At 41.6% G+C, this 25958-nt stretch overlaps 1 protein-coding gene across 5 annotated transcripts in view; it reads right to left on the reverse strand.

Annotated features, from left to right (window-relative positions):
• Positions 1 to 2050: 2050 nt before the first annotated feature.
• Positions 2051 to 25958, reverse strand: part of PEAK1 (pseudopodium enriched atypical kinase 1) — an 85795-nt gene continuing 61887 nt past the window's right edge. For all 5 annotated transcript variants that reach the window (XM_073652781.1, XM_073652778.1, XM_073652782.1 and 2 more), the window contains exons 3-5: positions 16536 to 16741; positions 13242 to 13711; positions 2051 to 4203 (exon numbers count right to left, since the gene is read on the reverse strand). In XM_073652781.1, coding sequence (XP_073508882.1) covers positions 3028 to 4203; positions 13242 to 13711; positions 16536 to 16741 — 1852 coding nt within the window. In that variant the 3' untranslated portion in view covers positions 2051 to 3027. The remainder of the gene's footprint in view (positions 4204 to 13241; positions 13712 to 16535; positions 16742 to 25958) is intronic.

Consider the following 25958-nt stretch of genomic DNA (forward strand, 5'->3'; position numbering starts at 1 on the left):
ACAGCATCTTGCAGCGGCATGCTATTCCATCCGGTTTGCGTTTAGTTGGACCATCATTTATTTTTCAATAGGACAATGACCCCAAACACACCTCAAGGCTGTGTGAGGGCTATTTGACCAAGAAGGAGAGTGATGGGGTGCTACGCCAGATGACCTGGCCTCCAAAGTCACCAGACCTGAACCCAATCGAGATGGTTTGGGGCGAGCTGGACCGCAGAGTGAAGGCAAAATGGCCAGCAAGTGCTAAGAATCTCTGGGAACTCCTTCAAGATTGTTGGAAGACCATTTCCGGTGACTACCTCTTGAAGCTCATCAAGAGAATGCCAAGAGTGTGCAAAGCAGTCATCAAAGCAAAAGGTGGCTACTTTGAAGAACCTAGAATATAAGACATATTTTCAGTTGTTTCACACTTTTTTGTTAAGTATATAATTCCACATGTGTTAATTCATAGTTTTGATGCCTTCAGTGTGAATGTCCAATTTTTAAAGTCATGAAAATACAGAAAAATCTTTAAATGAGGTGTGTCCAAACTTTTGGTCTGTACTGTATGTCTGACAGAGAAACACTGTTTTAAATAGCAGGCCTGTAATTTACTAATATTATTCTTCACAGACACGTAGTGTGAATAGCTTGACCGACACACTGCAACAGAATGGAAAAGGAGGCCAATATTTTCCAGGTTCAATTCAAATTTCTGGATTTTTATTGCTGAAATATAGAACAGATTTGGCTGTATTCTGCAGTGCTAACAAGCAAATGGAGCAGAAAAATGGTGTCCTCTGGATTGCTTTTTAATCAAATAACCAGGATTAAGATAAAAAAAAAAATTGCCCTGGCCCCTGATATTTGGGGCTATGTTTACAAATATTTGTAATTATTACGGCAGCAGCAGACAGGACGTTCAATGGACCCTGTTGCGCTATATGCACTGCAGTCTGCCACATACACTGCCTGACTGCCTAACACCTGCTATAACCTTCACCACTGAAAATATGCATCTTGATTAATCCTCAGAAGGACTGTTAGTTCAGATGGATATATATATGTTGTGGAATACCTATACTAACTATAAATAAGCAAATCTCTCCCTGACTCAGCAGCACCTCTCCCTACTCTGCCTGTTTCCGGGGTAGATTGTGACGAGCATAGCGGCGCTGGGTCTTATATAGACCTGATGACGCTGTGCGGCCAGCCAATCACTGTAATGCCCACAACCAACATGGCTACGGCATTACAGTGCGTGGCAGGCAATCCCTGCATGTTCATTGGCTCTCTGAAGAGTGACAAACATGCAGGGAGGTGACCCGACTTCCCGCCCGAGCAACCCGGAAATACTCGCCGAGCTTGTCGGGCACCGTGATGCTCGGGCGATTACCGAGCAGTGGCGAGCACGTTCACTCATCACTAGTAACTACTAATCGGTACAGTTAATCAAAATGTCCACATTTCTGGATGTGTAATGATCCATAGAAGCTTCCCTGCATTTAAGTAGAAAACCTGTTTCTACTTTCTGTAGTTATCAAATTAACATTTAAATAAATAAAGACAAGATCGATGCATCCATAGAATCCATGCAACTCAGTACATCTGTGATCGAGATTTCTTTATTTTGAAATAAAGGGAACCTGTCATGTCCCTAAACACTATTAACTTGCAAATCTGCAAGGAAATCGCATGCTAAAGCCATGGAGCTGCTTACTGGAAGGAAATTAACTTTATTTCTCCCGGAAGCCTCCGGCTTTCAGTCATAGAGGCGCAGCTGGAGCGGCTGCTGTCACCGCTCAGCAAACAGTGAGCAGATACTGTAGCCATGCCCAAGCACATTGACTGACAGCCGGCTTTGCACTGATACACTGCAGAGGCGGCTATCAGTTAGTACCAGGGTGTGGTTACAGTAGCCGACCTGATACTATGATACCTGTTAGAGATGTCAATATATTTTTATTGTGCTAATATATGAAATGTTTCACTATTTCCACTTAATTTGTCCTCAAATTTTAAATTTTGCTATGGCAAAAAAAACACACACAAAAAAGAGTGCACACATCAATACCAGTGCCGTAAAACAGATTTATTAACACAGCAACAGTAGGAACATCAGCAGTAAAGATGGAAAAAAAAGTACCACAACAAAAATTAAAGGAGGCATCGGAGCATGGGACACCTGTACTAGATGACCACCTCTGCTCCCCTCGCCTCCTATAACAGAGGAATTACCGAGCAGTGGGGCAAACCTGCCGCCTACTCCCCATAAGATCAGGAAAGTGAAGCATCAAGGACACTTCCATCTTCACATCGTGTATACTGAATATAGGTCTATATATGGATTTAACACTATGGGTGTGGTTCTTTATGTATACTGACTGTGTAGTTGCATATAAATATAAATATGAATTTATGGTATTAAAAGCATTAAGAATAAAACATTTTATATTAATACTAGTTCTGGTAATCTCTCCCCCACAGTCTGGCAGATTGTGTGCGTATGTATTGGGTGTAAGCAGTGCTGTGTGTGCCATGGATACATTTTGGGTATTGTTCTCTTACTGGTATGTGGACATGTCTGCACCTGTGTTGAGCGAGGACGTATCAATACTTTCATGGTGTGTCGGTTTGGCTTGCCAACGAAGAAGGTCAGCGATAAGTGTGATATATCTGTATGCGATAGACTGTTCCATACAAACCATTAAGGAAATGTAAATGGTAAAAAAAATTTCTGCTGGGAGTATAAAAATGGTTGTATGAAAAGGGGGTGGCGTTTTAAAACTTGTTAATAAAATGAAATATACTTGCCTGTAAATACGCTTTTTACAATGTCTATACTAAGCCCATTGTTTTTGAGGCATGCAAGTCCGTGTATGTGAGAATCCACATGTGAGTGTAATGTCTGCTTAGGTATCTGCCTGACTGTGCAGGAAGGAGTGGTATAACACTGGATGTTTAAGCTTCTTAAACGGAGCCTTCTGGGATATTCCCAGCTATTGCACACAGACCAAGTTGAGAGAAGTTAGAGAACGATTATGGCATTCAGTTTTGTTCTAGTAACCGTAGAGTCTGTGCCAGTCCCTGGGCTGTGCCAAATGCCAGGTACTGACAGCACAACCAGTCCTCCAGAGTCACTCCACCCTCTTTCTCCAGAGCTCTCTCCGCTAGCCTTATCAAAAGCAATGTCCTCTTTACCTCCAGCCAATTATGCAGAGTTCCTGATCCTTGTAGAACTTCTTCTCGCGGGCCCCAAATCAAGCAGCGTAGGGCAGCCTTGGCTTGTCCCACCTGTAGCCGATCTGAAGGGCTATGTTGCAAGAGAAGCCCTGCTAGTCGTCCCAAACCACGTGAATACGGAGAGCGTCGCGGCACAGCTGGCAAGTCACAGGGACCATATTCTCTCTCCTTCAAACCCCCATCAAGAAAAGGATTGGGTAAGTGCAACAATTCATAGATGAGGATCCCCGTCTGAAACTCATCACTCCTTCGGTACTGTGTTGCTCCCACAATCTCAGGAGCCATACGTGAAGGGTCGCCTAAACCCTGCGGACGCCAAACACTTTGGCTCTTCAATTTAGCCTGGCTAAAGTTGGTGAGAAGCAATCGACCAGCACAGGTTGGGAATACTCTCTGTTCAGAAGGACCAGTTTCCTTGGCATTCTCATTTGGCTCCTCAGTGGCAGACCTATGGCAACAACTACACCCTGATTCTCCAGGACGACAGCTGGCAAGCAAAAGGTTGTCTAGACGAAGATCACAGTGAGTAATACCTTGTGCCTTCAAATGTTCCAGAGCTCCACAGAGTTGAAGCAGTAGCAGACAAACTTGCCGTTCATACAGCTCGGGCTCTCTCCGATGCCGAATTTCACCCTCCCGCACAAAATCTGCAAGTGTCTGTCTGGGGGGTTCTCGAGTAATAACTACCACTCTACTTCTCCGTTTGCCCAATGATCCTTGGTTATTAGGAGAACTTTGCTTTTGATTTTTGTTTGGAGTCTCTTTAACTCTTTTGGAGACCTCGACATTTTCACTTTGCTCTTCTTCCTCCTCCTCTTCCTCCGATACAGTAGGGTCCTCCCAGGGTAGTAAACGTGCAGGTACCTCAGCCAGAAATTGCCCACAATCCTGCTGGATATTGAATTGTTCAGTAAGGCCCTGTCGTATAGCTAAGCAGTGATAATATTCCCGCTGGGCTTGCTTGGATTTGCTGCGGCAAATCTGAAAAAAAAACAAAGGACTATGTTAAATGAACAGACTAAGTAAGAGAAATGGTTCATAAATCACATGTAAAGATACATGGAATAGATGGCGCTATAATAATAATAATAAAATATGCCCAATACAACTTGACAAGGGAAACTATATGATTGCATGAGAAAAATCTTTTCTGCACATAGTGGCTGCTGTATATGCAAGTGAACAGAAAACACCATAGCCCTGCACCTCTAGTTCCCAAGAGCTCCACATGGGGTCAAAACTTTGATCACGAGTAAAATTACTTTTCAATGTAACTATTGATGTTCCTTTAATTGTAATTGGATGGAGTTGAAGAGGCTCCTTTAAAACGGATATGTCATCAGATTTCACAAGACAAGCTTCATACATTATTATATAAATGTCTAAGCCGTGAGGAGACTGGTGTACTTACTTTAAACATCCACTTCAGAAAAGTTGTATGATCAGGATATTTGAAGGTGTTGTACGCTACATGGACAATTCCTTCACACTTACTATATTCCCTAATGTAAAATAAAAACAGGTCTATACACACCCTCAGTACAGCAATGTCAGTGCGGAGGACACCCGGGGCTTGAGTGGCATTATGTCATGTAAACCTGTCAGCTAATCAGCGGCCACCTCACTCTCACTTCCTTTGTTAGAACCCTCCTGTTAGTTTTTTCTGTCTTGTGTTTTGCGGTCACGTGACCATCTGCCTATATATTCCAGCTCCGCCCTTCTGGCTTTGCTGGACTTCAGTGTTGTTTGACTGTTTTGCTAGCCTGGTGCTTCAGTGCCTATCTCTGTCAGTTTGCTTGGTCCTCTGGTACCTCTAGTACTTTTTGTCAGTTTGTCTTTTGTGTTCTACAACAATTTCTGTTTAGGTGGTGTCCCATTTTTGTCCCAGTCCTTAGTTCTTTTAGGGACCCCTCCCTTATTTCTATAGGTCTTCGTTCAGACTAGCCAAGGACTAAGGCGGGTCTGTTCACAAGGAACAGGCAGTCCGCTACATTGTAGGGATTCAGCTTAGTCTTACTGTAGGGACAGCTTTCCCCTATCTTTCCTTAGTACATGTTGCAGATCACAACAGTAAGTCCAGCCCCAAAAAAAAACTAAAAGGAAAGAAATTCAGGGATCAGTATGGTTTCCATCCAGGAGTTGGCTCAATGCCTGCAGGGATTGTCTCTGGAAGTGGCCGAGCTTCAGCAACACGTGAGTAGCTGTCCTGGAGCGCATTTTGTCGAACCCAAGGTAGGACTGCCTGATGTTTTTTATGGTAAACAGCAAGATTTTTTTCCTTTAAAAATGCTTGTTTGTTATATTTTCTTTTGAGACCAAGATCCTCTGGGAATGAATCACAGCGCATTGGTTTTATTATGTCACTTTTGCGCAAAGAACCTCAGGGTTGGGCCTTTTCTCTCCAGCCTAATGATCCATGTTTAAATTCTGTTGAAGAATTTTTTTCTGCTATGGGGCTATTATATGACGATCCTGATCAAATCTCATCTGCTGAATCAGAACTTAGACGTTTGAATCCTGGGGTCTGATGATGTTGAAAATTATTGCACACACTTCAGGAGATGGGCTTCAGAAGTTAAGTGGAATGATTCGGCGCTGAGATGTTTATTTCTTGCTGGTCTGAGTGAAAGGGTTAAGGATTTGCTAATTGCATTCCCTGCACCTGAGACTCTGCAGGAAGCTATGCAGTTAGCTGTTCGCATAGACAGGAGACTGAGTTGCAGGCTCAATGAGGTAAAGACTCCTGTAATGTCAGGTCCTAGTCTCCAGAAAATCTGCTCTGACGGTGGGGAACCGATGGAGGTTGGGGGGATGTCACTCCGCTCTCAGGAAAAAGACCGGAGATTCGCCGAAGGTTTGTGTCTTTATTGTGGTAAAGCTGATCATTTGATTAAGTATTGTGAGCGTCGTTTAAGTAAAGAAAAAAAAAAGGTCAGTTACGCTTGTATAGCTTGTTTAAGCTCTGCAGGAGTATTTCTTTCTGGGAGTACTACTCTGCAGGGAGATTTGATTGAATTTCAGGTATTTGTGGATTGTGGTTCAGCACTTAATGTGATTGATAAAGGGTTTTTGGAAAACCTTAAATTGAGATCCAAACCTTTGTCATCGCCTATTTCTGTGGTTGCAATTGATAACACTCCTTTGAAATGTATTACTCACAAGACTGCTGCATTTCCTCTCACTATCAATGGAGTTCACCAACAAATTTTGGACTTGGTTGTTTTGGATAATTTACCCTCTCCAGTTGTTCTAGGATTGCCTTGGTTAAAACTGCACAATCCTTTTCTGGACTGGTCTACTAATGTGATTAAGTCTTGGGAGTCCGAAGTGCTATGATAAATGTTGTAATGGTTGCATTGCGGCTGTGGAAAAAGTGGAATTACCTGTGCCTATTCAAGATTTTTGGAGGTTTTTTTCGGAGGAGTCGTCGCAAGTTTTACCTCCTCATAGGGATTATGACTGCGCCATTGAGTTTGTTCCGGGTGCTACTCTTCCCAAAAGTCGCTTGTTTAATCTGACTATCCCTGAAAGAAAGGCCTTGGAGGAGTACATACAGACTAGCCTGGCTGCTGGTCACATTAGACCTTCTAAGTCGCCTGTGGCAGTTGGATTCTTCTTTGTTAAAAAAAAAGGACGGCGGTTTACGTCCATGTCTGGATTTTCGTGAAATTAATAAGATTACCGTACGCAATTCCTACCCATTACCGTTAATTCCTGACTTGTTTAACCAGTTAGTGGGAGCCAAGTGGTTCTCCAAAATTGATCTCCGGGGGGCATACAATTTGTTACGTGTGAAGGAGGGTGATGAATGGAAAACTGCTGTTAACACTCCGGTAGGTCATTTTGAGAATCTGGTGATGCCTTTTGGTCTTACCAATGCACCTGCATTTTTTCAGAACCTTATTAATGACATCCTGAGACCTCTGATTGGTAAGAATGTGGTTGTGTATTTGGATGACATTTTGATTTATTCACCAGATCTGGAGTCCCATTGGCAGAGTGTATGTGAAGTTTTGCAGTTATTGGGTGATAATTCACTCTTTGCTAAGCAGGAGAAATGTGAGTTCGCTGTGCAGAAAATTAGTTTTTGGGCTACATTGTCTCCAGCGAGGGCTTTGAGATGGACCCTGTGAAGGTTCAGGCTGTGCAGGAATGGCCTAGGCCTATTGGTTTGAAATCTATACAGAGATTTTTGGGTTTTGCCAATTATTACAGGAAATTCATTAAGAATTTTTCTGTAATTGTTAAACCTCTAACCGATCTCACCAGGAAAGGTGCGAATACGGCCCAGTGGACTACTGAGGCCATTGAAGCGTTTCAGTATCTCAAAGAGAGGTTCAGTTCTGCCCCTATCCTTATGCAGCCTGATGAGACCAAGCCTTTTTTGGTCGAGGTCGATGCTTCATCGGTGGGGGTCGGAGCAGTTTTGTCTCAGGAGAACAAGGATGGAGTACATCCTTGTGCCTTCTTTTCGAAAAATTTTTTGGAAACCAAACTGAATTATGATGTTGGAAATCGGGAGTTGCTGGCTATTAAACTCGCGTTTGAACATTGGCATCATTTTTTGGAAGGCGCTAGATTTCCTATTCAGGTTTTCACAAATCATAAGAATTTGATCTATCTGTATGCTGCGAAGCGCTTGAATGCCCATCAAGCTAGGTGGGCACTTTTTTTTTCTCGGTTTCATTTTTCTGTTACCTACAGTACAGACCAAAAGTTTGGACACACCTTCGCATTTAAAGATTTTTCTGTATTTTCATGACTTTGAAAATTGTACATTCACACTGAAGGCATCAAAACTATGAATTAGCACATGTGGAATTATATACTTAACAAAAAAGTGTGAAACAACTGAAAATATGTCTTATATTCTAGGTTCTTCAAAGTAGCCACCTTTTGCTTTGATGACTGTTTTGCACACTCTTGGCATTCTCTTGATGAGCTTCAAGAGGTAGTCACCGGAAATGGTTTTCACTTCACAGGTATGCCCTGTCAGGTTTAATAAGTGGGATTTCTTGCCTTATAAATGGGGTTGGGACCATCAGTTGTGTTGTGCAGAAGTCAGGTGGATACACAGCTGATAGTCCTACTGAATAGACTGTTAGAATTTGTATTATGGCAAGAAAAAAGCAGTCAAGTAAAGAAAAACTAGTGGCCATCATTACTTTAAGAAATGAAGGTCAGTCAGTCTGAAAAATTGGGCAAATTTTGAAAGTGTCCCCAAGTGCAGTTGCAAAAACCATCAAGCGCTACAAAGAAACTGGCTCACATGAGGACCGCCCCAGGAAAGGAAGACCAAGAGTCACCTCTGCTTCTGAGGATAAGTTTATCCGAGTCACCAGCCTCAGAAATCGCAGGTTAACAGCAGCTCAGATTAGAGACCAGGTCAATGCCACACAGAGTTCTAGCAGCAGACACATCTCTACAACAACTGTAAAGAGGAGACTTTGTGCAGCAGGCCTTCATGGTAAAATAGCTGCTAGGAAACCACTGCTAAGGACAGTCAACAAGCAGAAGAAACTTGTTTGGGCTAAAGAACACAAGGAATGGACATTAGACCAGTGGAAATCTGTGCTTTGGTCTGATGAGTCCAAATTTGAGATCTTTGGTTCCAACCACCGTGTCTTTGTGCAACGCAGAAAAGGTGAACGGATGGACTCTACATGTCTGGTTCCCACCGTGAAGCATGGAGGAGGAGGTGTGATGGTGTGGGGGTGCTTTGCTGGTGACAATATTGGGGATTTATTCAAAATTGAAGGCATACTGAACCAGCATGGCTACCACAGCATCTTGCAGCGGCATGCTATTCCATCCGGTTTGCGTTTAGTTGGACCATCATTTATTTTACAACAGGACAATGACTCCAAACACACCTCCAGGCTGTGTAAGGGCTATTTGACCAAGAACGAGAGTGATGGGGTGCTACGCCAGATGACCTGGCCTCCACAGTCACCAGACCTGAACCCAATCGAGATGGTTTGGGGTGAGCTGGACAACAGAGTGAAGGCAAAAGGGCCAACAAGTGCTAAGCATCTCTGGGAACTCCTTCTCCATTTTTTTGTTGTACTGGGAGAGATCAGTCTTTTGGTTCGTTCTCCAAATTGGGGTAGGCGGTGCCGGAGGAGGAGAATTTTTCCGGTGATTTGGAGAGAGTTTGGACTAATGTACGTTGTAACCTTCAAAAGGCTAACAAAAAGTCCAAGAAGTATTTTGACAGGAAACGTAAAGAGGTTTTGTTTACTGTGGGTGACATGGTTTGGTTGTCCTCGAAGAACCTGCGGTTGAGGATTCCCTCTAAAAAACTGGGTCCTAAGTTTGTGAGTCCATTTAAAGTGCTTCAGGTTGTTAACCAGTCGGCTGTTAGGTTGGATGTCCCTACTTCCTGGAAGATTAATCCTGTGTTTCATGTTTCCTTGTTGAAAAAGGCTGACGTATCTGATAGGGACGTCACTGTCACTGTCACAGTTCCTCCTGTGGTGGAAGACGGCGAATATGAAATTTCGCGTATCTTGAATTCTAGATGGCATAGAGGGAGATTACAGTATCTTGTCTCCTGGAAGGGTTTCGGTCCCGAAGACAACTCCTGGGTAAGGACGGATGATGTCTCTGCTCCTAGGCTTGTTAAAGCTTTCCACAGGAGGTTTCCGGATAGGCCTGGGCCTGAAGGATCCGGAGGATCCTCATAAAAGAGGGGGTTCTGTTAGAACCCTCCTGTTAGTTTTTTCTGTCTTGTGTTTTGCGGTCACGTGACCATCTGCCTATATATTCCAGCTCCGCCCTTCTGGCTTTGCTGGACTTCAGTGTTGTTTGACTGTTTTGCTAGCCTGGTGCTTCAGTGCCTATCTCTGTCAGTTTGCTTGGTCCTCTGGTACCTCTAGTACTTTTTGTCAGTTTGTCTTTTGTGTTCTACAACAATTTCTGTTTAGGAGGTGTCCCATTTTTGTCCCAGTCCTTAGTTCTTTTAGGGACTCCTCCCTTATTTCTATAGGTCTTCGTTCAGACTAGCCAAGGACTAAGGCGGGTCTGTTCACAAGGAACAGGCAGCCCGCTACATCGTAGGGATTCAGCTTAGTCTTACTGTAGGGACAGCTTTCCCCTATATTTCCTTAGTACATGTTGCAGATCACAACATCCTTCCAACGTAACTGACATTTGGAAGAAGTGAGACATGCTGCTGCTCTCTAACTTCCAGGTGTCAGTTCCATCTGAAGGAAAAGACTGAAGCAGACCATTAGTGGGTGGTGCTGATTGGCAGAAGAGCTCAAGTGACAATGTCCATCAAGACCCAGAACCAATATAGCTGCAACGGTGCTGGGACTGGCGAGGAGAGTAGGCTGTTTTTATTTTACATGGGGAATATAGTAAAAGCAGTGGACATCCCATTTAACTGAGCATTTCATGAGTCGTGGTCTAGCTGGATTCATTATACAGTGGTGTGAAAAAGTGTTTGCCCCCTTCCTGATTTCTAATCTTTTGCATGTTTGTCACACTTAAATGTTTCAGATCACAAAACAAATTTAAATATTAGAAAAAGATAACACAAGGAAACACAGTTTTTAAATTAAGGTCTTTATTATTAAGGGAAAAAGAAATACAAACCCTGTGTGAAAAAGTGATTGCCCTTTAAACCTAATAACTAGTTGGACCACCCTTATCAGCAACAACTGCAATCAATCGTTTGCGATAACTGGCAATGAGTCTTTTACAACGTTCTGGAGGAATTTTGGCCCACTCATCTTTGCAAAATTGTTCTAATTCAGCCACATTGGAGGGTTTCCGAGCATGAACTGCCTTTTTAAGGTCATGCTGCAGCATTTCAATCGGATTAAGGTCAGGACTTTAACTAGGCCACTCAAGTCTTAATTTTGTTTCTCTTAAGCCATTCAGAGGTTGACTTTCTGGTGTGTTTTGGATGATTGTCCTGCTGCATAACCCAAGTGTGTTTTAGTGTGAGGTCACGAAGAGATGGCCGGACATTCTCCTTGAGGATTTTTTGGTAGACAGCAGAATTCATGGTTCCATTTACCAGAATTCATTGTTCCATTTACCACAGCAAGTCTTCCAGTTCCTGAAGCAGCAATACAGCCCCAGACCATCACAATACCACCACCATATTTTACTGTTGGTATGAAATGCTGTGTTACTTCTACGCCAGATGTAATGGGACACACACCTTCCAAAAAATTCAACTTTTATCTCGTTAGTCTACAGAGTATTCTCCCAAAAGTCTTGGCGATCGTCAAGATGTTTTCTGGCAAAACTGAGACGAGCCTTTATGTTCTTTTTGCTCAGCAGTGTTTTTTGGCTTGGAACTCTGCCATGCATGCCATTTTTGCCCAGTCTCTTATGGTGGAGTCATGGGCACTGACCTTAACTGAGGCCTGCAGTTCTTTGGATATTGTTGTGAGTTCTTTTGTGACCTCTTGGATGAGTCGTCGCTGCGCTCTTGGGGTAATTTTGGTTGGCCAGCCACTCCTGGAAAGGTTCACCACTGTTCCATGTTTTCGCCATTTGTGGATAATGGCTCTCACTGTGGTTCACTGGAGTCCCAAAGTTTTAGAAATGGCTTTATAACCATTTCCATACTGATAGAGCTCAATTATTTTGTTTCTCATTTGTTCCTGAATCTCACTGATTTGCATCTTTTTGTCTACTTCACTTTGTCAGGCAAGACCTATTTAATTGATTTCTTGATTGAGAACAGGTGTGGCAGTAATCAGGCCTGTGTGTGGCTAGAGAAATTGAACTCAGCTTCCCAAAGATGTGATAAACCACAGTTAATTTATGTTTTAAGGGGGAGGGGCAATCACTTTTTCACACAGGGTCCTGTAGGTTTGGATTTCTTTTTCCCCTTAAAAACTGCATTTTGTGATTACTTGTGTTATCTTTGTCTAATATTTAAATTTGTTTTGTGATCTGAAACATTTAAGTGTGACAAGCATACAAAAAGAATAAGAAATCAGGAAGGGGGCAAACACTTTTTCATACCACTGTATGTACATTTTATAAACAGGAGGAAAGTTTTAAAAAGGATTATACAGCTTTCCGACTCAGTAAGTACATCATCCTCATCAGGTCTAAGATCTGGCAACAGATCCTTTTTCAAAAAAAATGTGAGATGTACCAACATGTAGAACAGGCTTCTGTAGTTGATCCGAGGTGGCCAGTTTCCTAGACAAGGAGGGCGCACTTGCAAGTTGTTTGCTATATAGATTGCAAGCGCAGCTCTGAAGCCGGACAGATCACAAAAATCTGCACTGATCCAATGTTGCAGAAGCAAACTATCTGCTTTCAGAATGGGAAAGAGCACAGTTCAGACCAGTGGCATGACAGACTGCACAGTTCAGACTGGGATCACAACACTCCCCGACAAGCAGGGAGGCAGGAAAAAAAAAAAAAGAAGAAGATTTTAAAACAAGACTGCAAAGGATTTACCTGTGCACTCTCATTTTCACTGAGTTCAGATGAGCATATGCAAAATCGTTCATTTTTCATTCAGAAAAAAATGGCGATTTTACATCCATATGCAATCGGTGTGTCCATTTTTAACACTCATGCATATTGCACATCGGTACACCATCCATTTTTACATGAACAATTAAATAAAATAAAAGGTCAAATACAGTTCCCCATGTTAATGATTGTAATGAATCCATGAAAAATGCATGGTAACTCGTACATGATTTGTTATTCGCACACCCATTGACTTATAATGGGCGATTCTGATCCAAAATATGGATCAAAGCAGTGTATGCTGCAATTTCTTTTACACACAATATCGGTCAATGTGTAAAAAATGTTCATGTGGACTACCATATTGCATTGGCTTGTGTGCGGTCTGTATGCTATCAACTTTGCATACGGATCTCACACAGAACGATTATATGCTCATCTGAATGAGCTTGTAGAGTGAATGTCTATGATAAAAGTTGGCCATTCCACGAACTAATCTTCTTCTTGAATTGTCACAATATATTAGAAAAAATTGGTTAGCATCTGCAAAAATTCAAAATAATTACCTTTACAGCATAGAGATTTCCAGGGTCCCGTGCATACGATGCTCGGTAATATACAGCATCTCCAGCTTGGCAACATGGTGTAGGGCTTGTTAGCCTGAAGTCGGGCCAACTTTCCAATCCAAAGCTTATTGGCTCTCTTTGTCCTGCCATGAAGAGGTCCTCACAACGAGCGTAGAAGCGGCGCAGGGCTTCAACCTGTAATTCCGCAATCTTCCCTCCACTAAGTTTGGGTCGTTCCATGGAGTCTCCTGACTCATTTCCACCAGTCTCCCAGCTGCGATCTGTGTCATAAGTAGGGTTAGCTAGGCTCAGCGATGTCCCAAGGGCTTTATCTGGTGTGGACTGTCGGGGTGCCTGATTCTTCTTTGGAAGAGGAGGAGGGGTTGGATGTGGTTCTGGCTCATTAGGTGGGCTTCCTCCATGGGTCTGACGAGGCTGTTTATATGGAATCATATTGGCCCGTGACTGACCTGTGGATACAGACCATTTACTAAATTTGGATCTCAGAATAAACTATTTGAGACAATTTCTCTAAACTAGTTTTCTGCCCTGAGATTGCCAGCTAGATGCTATGTTTTTTAAGATTGCAAAGTTCTTTTGAAGTCTATATTTGGGATCACAATACCCAATCAAATAAGTAACTCCCTTAAAATATACAGGGATAATCACAAGTTGAAAGAACTAATTTTTAGGAAATGAGAAAAGGCCACTGGACGATTATGGACCCACTTGTCCTCCAAATTAAAGGTTAAAGTGTTGAAGTTCCTCCCTGTAATAATTGGCATGAAAATATGTGTTAATATTGGTCTACTGTATACATTAACATTGTGAATAATGCTAGGTAAAAAACTGATGCCTGGGGTTTATATGACTGTATATAATAAACAAATACTTCTTGCTTGTAGCCCTCAAGGTGCATCTGTTCAGAATAAGGAAATGCGCATATAATGAAGTTGTCAGAAATGTTTGCCCTAGAAACAGGTTAAAGAGAACCTGACAGCCGATATATGCAGCCCAATCCACGGGCAAGATGTATCAGGCACTGGTTGTATGATCTCAGCCAAGTATGTTTGACTGAAATGCTTCGGTGTTTTAGAGAAAAAGCCGCTGGGGACTGAGCTGTACTGGAGACTAGTCGGACACACAGGTCCCTTGTAGCTTCTCCCTACCTACTGCCCTGGAGTGACAGTTCTCTCTCTTTAGGTGCACGTAGAAAGAGACATGTCAATCCAGGGCAGCGGGCGGGAAAAAGACACTGGGGACCCGCCTGTCTGACTAGTCTCCAGTGTGGATTAGTCCCTGGCAGCTCTTCCCGTATGTTCTTCCCTGAAATACTGCAGTGTTTCAGAGTCAAACATACCTGGCTGAGATCACAGAGTCAGTGCCTGGTACATGTTGCTTGATCCAAGTGCAGCATGTATTCGCTGTCAGGTTCACTTTAATAGCAAATTCATCTTCTAATTTGGTAACACCAGTTTGTAGTAAGTCTACATATTCTCTTCATCCTGCATGGCTTTCCTTTTGGTGCTAGTTTTCTCCCTTTGGTGTGACGCTGAGCCCGCATCTTTTCTGGCACATGACAGCTGATTTGATAACATGTATTTTAGAAGGGGAAATACCTATTTTGGGTACTAGTATGATGACCATCTTCTGTATGATGCTATGGAACAGGCAATTAGTAAATAATAATAATGAGTATATTACTGTTCTTATTAATACATAAAGCTTCAGTAATGCACACATGGCAAGTACATCCCTTAAAAAGGTTTTCCGGTTTAAGAAAACCATTGTCCCCCTCGGCTGCAGTTTGATTTAAAAAAACAAAAAAAATACAGCAAATTAAAAAAAACCTCTTCTTTACTCGCCATAACCGGGTTCAGAACAGAGTTTACCGGTGTCTGTTATTTAAACTTTGGCCAAGATCTGGGTATTCTACATTACCAACCTAAATCTGAAAAAATAAAAAAAATAGGTTTGGAAGAGTGTGTTCACACATATCAGCGGCATTATAATTAGGTTTTTTTTTTTTTTCTAAAGTGATTTGAAAAAAAAAAAAAAAAGACCATCTAGACTGTCTGGTATGTTCTGTCCAGCGTCATATTTAATATGCCAATGCTGTAGAAAAAGACATGGACCACACATCCAAAAATCATGCATAGATCCAATGCTGCTAGGCAAAAATTTACAAAACTGATCAGGAGGTTCTTAGTTGACATTCTGATCGGACTGTATGAAGCCCACTGCCACGTCACGTAGAACCTCTCAGTGGGTCCCTAACTTTTTATAGCCTTAAAAGGTGGGACAATGGGCACCAATCACTACTGCAGTGTCAGTGTACCACAGGGCGGGCAACCTGGTCCCTCACAGCACCCATGATGTGATGCTGAGCCCCCATGACTCCAGGACACACTGCCCAAAAGGCACAAAACCACAGCAACAATGGCCGCCAAGCAGCACCAACACCAGGTGAAAGGAGTTAGAAAACAGTTCTCAGACTGTGGACTGAGAGTAAAACTAGGCAGAGCCCCTCTTGGAATCACCTGCTAGTTATAAACACCTGTGCCAAATGGGAGGAGTGCTGATCCAAGTAAAAAAAGAGAGACCATGCAAAACGCTGAACTGTAGAAAAATACCTGGACCGAACATCCAAAAATCACACATTGATCTAATGCCACTAAGCAACAATTTACAAAACTGAACCCACTGAGAGGTTCACTGTGACGTGGCAGTGGGCTTCATACAGTTTGATCAGAATGTTAAGCTAAGAACCTTATGTTCAGTTTTGTAAATTTGTGCCTGGCGGCATTAGATCGACGTATGATTTTTGAATGTGCAGTTCATGTCTTTTTCTACAGCATTAGCATATTTAATAATATATATGCAAAAACTTCTCGGAAAAATTAAATCATTTCTGTGATCAGTTATTCTTTTGGCAAGTATTGTACTTAGCCAGACAGAAATGTGAATTCTTCGGTTCCCCGCTTTCTGTGTCCCGACATCTGGTGTGTCAACTAGGCCACAATGAAGATGTTTGCGTAGTGACCGTATGAAATGTTGTCATGCCACATTACAGAAGTATCTACGCAATGTCACTGCCACCTATAGTAACGGGACAACGAGGACATATACAGCAGTATTGATGAGAAATCTCTGCAGTCTAGTTAGCATTCCTGGTAGAAGTTCACCAGTGGAGGACTAAATGTTTTCTTGGGGGGTTTGGGCTTTTCAAAAATATCTTTGCTCTAGGACAAACTCTCCGGAGGACCAATACTGGACATTAACTGTGGATCTCACCTAAGTTGCTGTAAGTGGCTCCTCCCGGACTACAGTCGGATGAGCAGTCGGAAGCAGCGCCAGAGACGGGAGCATGGTCCTCACGTGTCTGAACCTCGGCAACAGCAGGTGGTGGTGAGCTCTCTGCCCGATTCTGTTCTTCAGGACTTGAGAGCACCGCGGGGCCAAGTGAAGTAGAGTCTTGTATAGGCATATTGTCAGGAGTGCTGCATTGAGAGATACATAAAATATAGTTAGAAGTATAATAACTGTTCAGACATAAATCAATCATATACATAAATTCCCAGTGCAAGCAACAAATATGGCAGCAGACGCAAGATATGAACTAGAAACACGACTAAACAGGTAAAGGCTCACCATTTTCTGCTACTGACACAGTTCCCCATTCTCTAACAGAAAGAGCTGTGTTTCATTGAGTGGAAAGTCGTGACCAGACTGTCCTGGGATCTGACCTAACCTGTGTGTTTACCTGGAAGGGAGTGTCACCAGAAACCCTCCCCTAGACAGCTCAGCACTGACACACTGCTCCCCACCCCCTGCTCAACTCTGATAACAGACTGAGAAAGCCTCGCTCTGTTACAAAGACTGGAATAAGAAAATAATACACCACCCCTTCCAATCATACCTGCACATGGAAGCAGATGAGCGACAAAACACTGGGGAAAAAACAATCAAAATATATATTTTCTTAAAAGGAATAATACGAGTAGATATATGAGCAGAGATCCTAGCAGTGAAAGTGCGGCACATAGAGACTGTGAAACCACACGGAGCAGATGACAGGGAAGAGGAAGGAGACGGAAAATAATAGGAAGTGCGATAAGTGTGCACATAGGACAAGTACGCTGCTAACATGCTCCGATGTCAGCACTCACTGCGGTGTGTAGTGCTAAGCTTGGGACAGAACCATGTACACCTATATACAAAGACCGAAACCATACCGGAGAACATTATAGTACCATAGAAATATACACTATTGATTGCTGGTAAAATGTAGCTATCCACTTTTATTTCATATGGTTTTGTGTTGTTTCCACTTTTTATTTTGTGAATGCAGGAGAGCTTTTCATTTGAGGTAAAAGCTGTAGTTATGGTAAGACTTTGTTCACATGGGATAGTCTGATGTAGTTTTGAGTGGATTCTTAGGACTAGATCCTAAAGGAAAGTAGTACTATGAAAATTCTCTCTTTTTTTTTTTTTTTTTTTTACAGAGTTGGTGCAAATCGCTTGGCAAGTCCCATTTCATCAGCCACGACAGTGACCTGTGACCACGGCATGGGAGTGGGACTACTGCCTCTTACTTGCTGGTATCTACGGTTCTTCTTAGATTAGCCGGCCTGGCATGTCAAAAGAGCCACTGATGATGGAAGGTAAGAGGCAGTACTCCCGCTACCATTCAGTGGCCAATAAGACGTGCAAATCGATTCACAGCGACTCTATTTTTCTGTATCCAACTTACTGTGAAAAAGAGGTTAGAGTAGACATTGGCAAACTGTGGACAGGGGGCAACATCCGGCCTAAACCAGCCGAAGGGCTGAAGCTACTGGCCCACGGGACGCACCATGTGGCCGCGCTCCCCCTTCCTCAGGATACAGATAGCGGTGAGTACAATAGTGGAGGAGAGAGATAATGGCTCCTCCTTCCACTATTCAGCATGTGCGTTTGAGAAAACAGAAGAGATGATCTCACTACATCGCGTCTGCTGTGCAGAGTGTCAGTGCACACAGCAAAGACCGAGCACCGGGGGAACGGGAGCAAGGCGAGTATGTGTTTTTTGTTTTATGTGTGTGAATGTGTTGTCTGCATATGGGAGGGGGATATGTGAGGACTCATGCTTTATATAGGGAGGCTATGTGAGGATTCATGCTGTTTATAGGGAGGGATATGTGACGACTCATGCTGTATATAGGGACACTACATGAGGACTCATGCTATATATAGGGAGGCTGTGTGGGAGCTCATACTGTATGTAGGGGGCTGTGTAGGGGATCACACTGAATATATAGGGGGGCTGTGTGTGAGATCATTCTGCATATAGGGGGCTGTGTGTGGGCTCAAACAGTATATTGGGGATTGTCAGCATATTTAATTCTGCTCAATATTAAGTGATATAATTATTTTATATTAATATTAATTGTAATTAAATATTATTATTGAGCAGAATTAATTTCAGCCTACTGGTTCAGCCCTCCACAACAGTCACGCTGTCTGAAGTGGCCCCTCAGGAAAACTAATTGCCCACGCCTGTGGTAGAGGATCCAAGGTCTACCTTGAACAAAAGGAAACAATACTTTTAGAAAGAGAGAACAGGAATACAGGGTGTAGACAAAGACAAGTAGAAACCCTGAGACTTAAAAGTCTGTTATCTAAAACTAAAGGTTACACAGAGTGTAGCTGCCATTTGAATTAAATAGGGCCAGTGGAAGCAGCCATTTTTCCTCTGTGGCAAAATAGAAATGCCTCCCCCTCTCGTCGCCCCCATGAAAAAACGGCAGAATCTGGAAACTAAAAGACAGCCCAAGTTTATCTGCTGGTGATGGGAGATTAGGGAAATCACAGTTCACCAATAAAGGTACTGCAGTTCACTTAAATTCTGACTGCTATCAGAAAAGTAATACATGTACAGAATGTGTCCTAACAGAAAGAACCACATAAAAATTAAATCTTATTTTCTAGCCATATCCACCACTCTGCTCCCCAACTAATGGCTATTGACACCTTTCATTGAATTTTTTTTATTGTCCATTTGCTTTAGAAATACAAGCGATATTTCTAAATCGAGTTCATGAAAGATTTCAGCTTATATTGCAGCTGTAGAGTCTCTGTACCTCCTTCACCTAGATGTTATAGATATAGATAGAAAGGAGGAAGTACAAGTCATATCAGGAAGTTTAGTGGGAGGAAAGCATTCAAGTCTTCAGGGAGGGCTAACATGCTGTAGATAGGAAGGAAAGCTCACACAAGGCTGAATGAGAAGGGGAAAAAAAAAAGTTTGAGTTTGCATGTGGAAGAAGAAAAAAAAAGGGAACACCTAAGCAGATTTTGCAGCATAAAAGAATATTGTTAGGGTAGAAAAAGAGCTCTCTCTAAGCCTGTAGAAGGATAAACCAATTCAGATATCGGAAAGCCAGTGAAATCAGCAGCACCCTTGGCACACAGACCTTACATCCAAAATGTAAGAGATATGAAATAGTAAGAATAGGGTATCTTGCAAAATTCAAACCTCTTTTCACCCAGCATGTAAATAAGAAGTACGTTATTTTGAAACACAACAGACATATACTTTATAAGGACCCCTGTGTGGGTCAAAACGTCACATTTCTTTTTCTGAACACCTGACAAAAAGGCTTATTTTTTTGCAAACCAGTGGAAACACTAATTATGTTTAAATCAGTTTTCCATGTCAAAAAGTTATCTGTATAGCCTTAAACTTCAAACATTTGTAGATCTTTTCTCTGTCCTGTTTTTCTGTCCCCTATAATCTTGCCTAGCAGAAAACCTATACAGCACAATACACAGATGTGTACAAAACGTATGGTCAAATGCTGTTTCATGTAAAACCTCAACAAAAAACAAGGGGCACTCCCTCCACCTGAAGAAAGAAAGGTTAAATCTCCAGAGGAGACAAGGCTTCTTTACCATAAGAACTATTAAGCTGTGGAATAGACTACCTCAGGAGCTGGTCACAGTGGGAACCATCAGTGGTCTCAGGCAAGGTTTGGATGGTTTTTTGTTGTTTATTTTTGTTCTTTTTCAGAAGAAAATAAAAGTTATGTAAATGTGTAAAGTTCTTTTCTAAGTGTTTGGTCCAGTGGATCAACAATTGGGATTAGGTGGGAAAGATTAGCAGTTTTGGAGGGACACAGGATCATGCTGTGGTTGTGTATGTGCCCTTCCCTTCCTTCTTTCCAATCCATCTATTGAACTTGATGGACATATGTCTTTTTTCAACCCTATTAATGCGCCTGAACCACGCAGCACAACCTAGCAATTGTTACCATCTACCTATATCTATCAAATCTGAGGCTGACAAAAACAGAGGAGGGAGAAGGAAGAGTCCCAGAGATTAACAAGTACACAAGTTGGTTAGAGTTTTAGAGATCTGCTCAAAGTGGGCTTATCGGTGGAGGTCTCCTACATCCCAGTCTTTGGCTGATACTAGGAAGGTTTAGATGACTTGTCTATTTTATTATTCATTTTTCTATATCTTAGGACTCTTCGGGAGGAATAAAAGGAGAATGGCACAATGCAAAGTTTATGGATACATTTACAATTGGGCGCTAATATATGAAGGGTGAGGGTATCGGTCACTGTCCAATCATTGCTGGCAGTCCTCCTGTTTATGAACACATCTTTTTGACAATTTATTACATTTCATTTCATATTCAGGCTAATTAAAGGAGTAATGGTATAATGCAGAATTATGAAAAAATAGGACTTTTTATTCATAGGGAATGTAGGTTTTTAAACTAGCCAAGTCATGAAAGCTATAGATTATAATGGCCAGTATATTCTACAAAGCTAAGATTTGTGCCATTACTAGACTTGGATTACTTCTTATACAAGATTCTTTTGAGACATATTAGACATCTGCTGCACAAAAACCTCTAGACTAAGGACCTGATTCATTTTTGCAGTTACATCTTTTTTGTTCAGTTTTTCGCCTGTTTCTCATTTGCATTTAATGCTTTTAATTTGTGCTGTAAGGCCATGTTCACGCGTTCAGTATTTGGTCAGTATTTTACATCAGTATTTGTAAGCCAAGACCAGGAGTGGATGAGAAATACAGAAGTGGTGACGTGTTTCTATTATACTTTTCCTCTGATTGTTCCACTCCTGGTTTTGGTTTACAAATACTGATGTGAAATACTGACCACATACTGAACGTGGCCTTAAAGTCTATTTGATGTGTTCACCTTTTTTTTTTGTTTGTTTTGCCATTGTGGGTGAAGTTTAGGTCTTCCAGATGTTTTCAACTGATTCATTTGTGACTTATGAAATATACTTCAGGTTCTTCCCTAGAGAGATTTTATGTACACCCAAAAATGTTTCTGTAATTTTTGCATCATTTGTGAAATATGTGACTTTTTAATCTAAAACGTCGCAAAAAAAGTAAAAGATAAAAATAAAGACCACATTTAGCTTTATCCAAAACTCATGAATCAAGTGAACCGTTTTGAAGAACTTGTGGCAAAACATGGCAACGAATACCAGAAGACAAAGAATGGAAAAGTGACCTAAAAGGGAATCTGTCAGCAGTTTTTTTGCCATGTAATCTGACAGCAGCATGATGAAGGGACATAGACCCAATTCCAGCGATCTATCACTTACTGGACTGCTTGGTGCGGGGATTGCCCATGAATGGCAGGCAATCCCTGCATGTTTTTTGTGGCTGTACAACAGCCGCACAACATGTGGGGCGGGGACTCAAGCATGTCACTCGAGCACGCGCGATACTCTGTGTATACCTGAGCACCTGATGCAAACTCAAGTAGCGAGTACCTGCGCTCAACAATAGTCATCATATTGTGATCATTTTTTTTTCTTACCTTTTGAAAAAATTCCAATCCTAACCCTAATCCAACCCTAACTCAAACCCAAACCCTAATACAACCCTAAACCTAACGGCAAAGAATGGGAAAAAACATATATTTTTTATTTTATAATTTTTATCTAACTAAGGGGGTAACAAAGGGGGATTTGATTTACAATTTTTTTGCTTTTGATCAGTGTGATAGGGTCTATCACAGTGATCAAAAGGAACCAATAGGAAAAATTCCCTAATGTTGCTGGGTTCTGGCTGGCAGACCTAGGTGGGTGCACCGTGAACTGCGCATGACCCCGCCATTTTTTCTTTTTCTTTTTTACAGAAAAATTACAGAGGTCTGGATCAGGAGGTCCCAGGAATGACGGAGGTACTGGGGGTGTCTCGGGGGGCAGCATTTCTCTTTCCTCTTTTTTTTTTGCGATTGCCGTCATTCAATGTGATCGGGGACCGGAAAAAACAGCCTTGATCATGTTCTACAACTCTGGAGGGGGGCGCTATAGCCCTTTTCCTGATTGCGCTTTTTAAATCAGGCACTAGGCTAGCCTTCTATGTCACCTACTACAACAGTCGCTCTTCTGGGTTCTTATAGATTAACCCATTATCGACTAGGCAATCTTCTGTGTTTGTAGTTTAGTTTTTTTCCTCTCTTTTTTTCCCCAAGAACCAAAACTTTTTTTCGTTTTTTTCCTTCGACACAGATGCATGAGGGCTTCTTTTTTGCAGGACGAGTTGAAGTTTTGAATGGCACCATTCATTTTACCATGTAATGTACCAAGTGTAAGTCGAAGAAGCAATTCCTGAATTGTTTTTTGGGTTTTTACTTTTTATGGCATTTATTACATGGTAAAAATGACTTGTCGGCATGGTTCTCCAGGTCAGTTTGGTTATAGTAATACCAAAATTAAATAAAACCATTTATTTATCTATCTATTTATTATTATTTATTTATGTTTTTAAATTGTGAAAAACAAATTGAAATTTGTAAAAAAAAAAAAATGCTAATTGTTTTGTTTGCGCTGCCATTTTCGGAGACCCATATAATGTTTTCTATTAATGCAGCTGTATGGAGGGCTTACTTTTTGTGTATAGTACTGTATAGTACTGATGTTTTTACTGATACCATTTTGGGGTACATACAACATTTTGATCACTTCTCTTTGTATTTTTGCAGAAAACGAAAAATGACAATTGCTATATTTCCATTTTTTCCTTATTATGTCATTTACAGATTGGATTAATTAATTTTATATTTCATCAATCATAGATCAGACTTTTATTGATGCAGCAATACTAAATAGGTATGTTTTGTTTTAACTTTTAAAACAGGGAGACAATTTATGTATAATATATATATATATATATATATATATATATATATATATATATACAGTACAGACCAAAAGTTTGGACACACCTTCTCATTTAAAGATTTTTCTGTATTTTCAAGACTATGAAAATTGTACATTCACACTGAAGGCATCAAAACTATGAATTAACACATGTGGTATTATATACTTAACAAAAAAGTGTGAAACAACTGAAAATATGTCTTATATTCTAGGTTCTTCACAGTAGCCACCTTTTGCTTTGATGACTGCTTTGCACACTCTTGATGAGCTTCAAGAGGTAGTCACCGGAAATGGTTTTCACTTCACAGGTGTGCCCTGTCAGGTTTAATAAGTGGGATTTCTGGCCTTATAAATGGGGTTGGGACCATCAGTTGTGTTGTGCAGAAGTCTGGTGGATACACAGCTGATAGTCCTACTGAATAGACTGTTAGAATTTGTATTATGGCAAGAAAAAAGCAGCTAAGTAAAGAAAAACGAGTGGCCATCATTACTTTAAGAAATAAAGGTCAATCAGTTCGAAAAATTGGGCAAATTTTGAAAGTGTCCCCAAGTGCAGTTGCAAAAACCATCAAGCGCTACAAAGAAACTGGCTCACATGAGGACCGCCCCAGGAAAGGAAGACCAAGAGTCACCTCTGCTTCTGAGGATAAGTTTATCCGAGTCATCAGCCTCAGAAATCGCAGGTTAACAGCAGCTCCGATTAGAGACCAGGTCAATGCCACACAGAGTTCTAGCAGCAGACACATCTCTACAACAACTGTTAAGAGGAGACTTTGTGCAGCAGGCCTTCATGGTAAAATAGCTGCTAGGAAACCACTGCTAAGGACAGGCAACAAGCAGAAGAGACTTGTTTGGGATAAAGAACACAAGGAATGGACATTAGACCAGTGGAAATCTGTGCTTTGGTCTGATGAATCCAAATTTGAGATCTTTGGTTCCAACCACCGTGTCTTTGTGCGATGCAGAAAAGGTGAACGGATGGACTCTACATGCCTGGTTCCCACTGTGAAGCATGGAGGAGGAGGTGTGATGGTGTGGGGGTGCTTTGCTTGTGACACTGTTGGGGATTTATTCAAAATTGAAGGCATACTGAACCAGCATGGCTACCACAGCATCTTGCAGCAGCATGCTATTCCATGTGGTTTGCATTTAGTTGGACCATCATTTATTTTTCAACAGGACAATGACCCCAAACACACCTCCAGGCTGTGTAAGGGCTATTTGACCAATAAGGAGAGTGATGGGGTGCTACGCCAGATGACCTGGCCTCCACAGTCACCAGACCTGAACCCAATCGAGATGGTTTGGGGTGAGCTGGACCGCAGAGTGAAGGCAAAAGGGCCAACAAGTGCTAAGCATCTCTGGGAACTCCTTCAAGATTGTTGGAAGACCATTTCTGGTGACTACCTCTTGAAGCTCATCAAGAGAATGCCAAGAGTGTGCAAAGCAGTCATCAAAGCAAAAGGTGGCTACTTTGAAGAACCTAGAATATAAGACATATTTTCAGTTGTTTCACACTTTTTTGTTAAGTATATAATTCCACATGTGTTAATTCATAGTTTTGATGCCTTCAGTGTGAATGTACAAATTTCATAGTCATGAAAATACAGAAAAATCTTTAAATGAGAAGGTGTGTCCAAACTTTTGGTCTGTACTTTATATGTACTATATATATACATATATATATACACACACACACACATACAATCTCCATCTGTATTTTGGAGTACCATTATGGCAGGCACGGTGGGTTCTTCAGCAGACCCCCGGTTGCCATAGCAATCCATCAGCATCCCATGATCGCTTCACATGAGAGCAGACTGGTGCGTGGAATGGCCGCACCTCCGAGACCATGCACTGAAAATATCGCTGTCAGAGATTGACAGCAGCATTGAAGGAGTTAACAGCACTAGGTGTAGCTCAGCTCCACCAAATGCTGTAAGATGTAGATGATGGCTGTGTAACACAGCCATTATCTGCCAGAAAGAATGCAAGCTCAGGAACAAAGACAGGGCTCCCTTATATGATTTAAGAGTACACCATATGTCGGGAAGGGTTTAATGATTTTTAGGAAATTTGTAAAATATAATTGATCTTCAAGCATAAAGGTGTCAATAGATGTAGTTGTATGTAAAGTGTACAACCAAGAGACTAATGAAGTCTTTAGGCCACACTCACACATTAAGTATTTGGTGAGTATTTTACAGCAGTATTTGTAAGACAAAACCAGGAGTGGGTGATAAATACAGAAGCGGTGACGTGTTTCTATTATAAGTTTCCTCTGATTGTTCCCCTCCTGGTTTTGACTTACAAATACTGGTGTAAAATACTGACCAAATACTGAATATGTGAACGTGGCCTTAGGCGCTATGAACACCGTTGACATGGAAAACTATTATTTTTAAGATATGATGATGAATACCTTTATGATTAATACAATTGCATATGCAGAAACTGATAGGTAGTTTGCAACCTGATCTAAGTCTCATACTAATTTATTGAGAGAGTGTTCCTCCCAGTAATATT

Source organism: Phyllobates terribilis, unplaced genomic scaffold, assembly GCF_046119375.1.
Source record: "Phyllobates terribilis strain yellow unplaced genomic scaffold, ASM4611937v1 Scaffold_11__3_contigs__length_659146591, whole genome shotgun sequence".
NCBI classification, from domain to species: Eukaryota; Metazoa; Chordata; class Amphibia; order Anura; family Dendrobatidae; genus Phyllobates; species Phyllobates terribilis.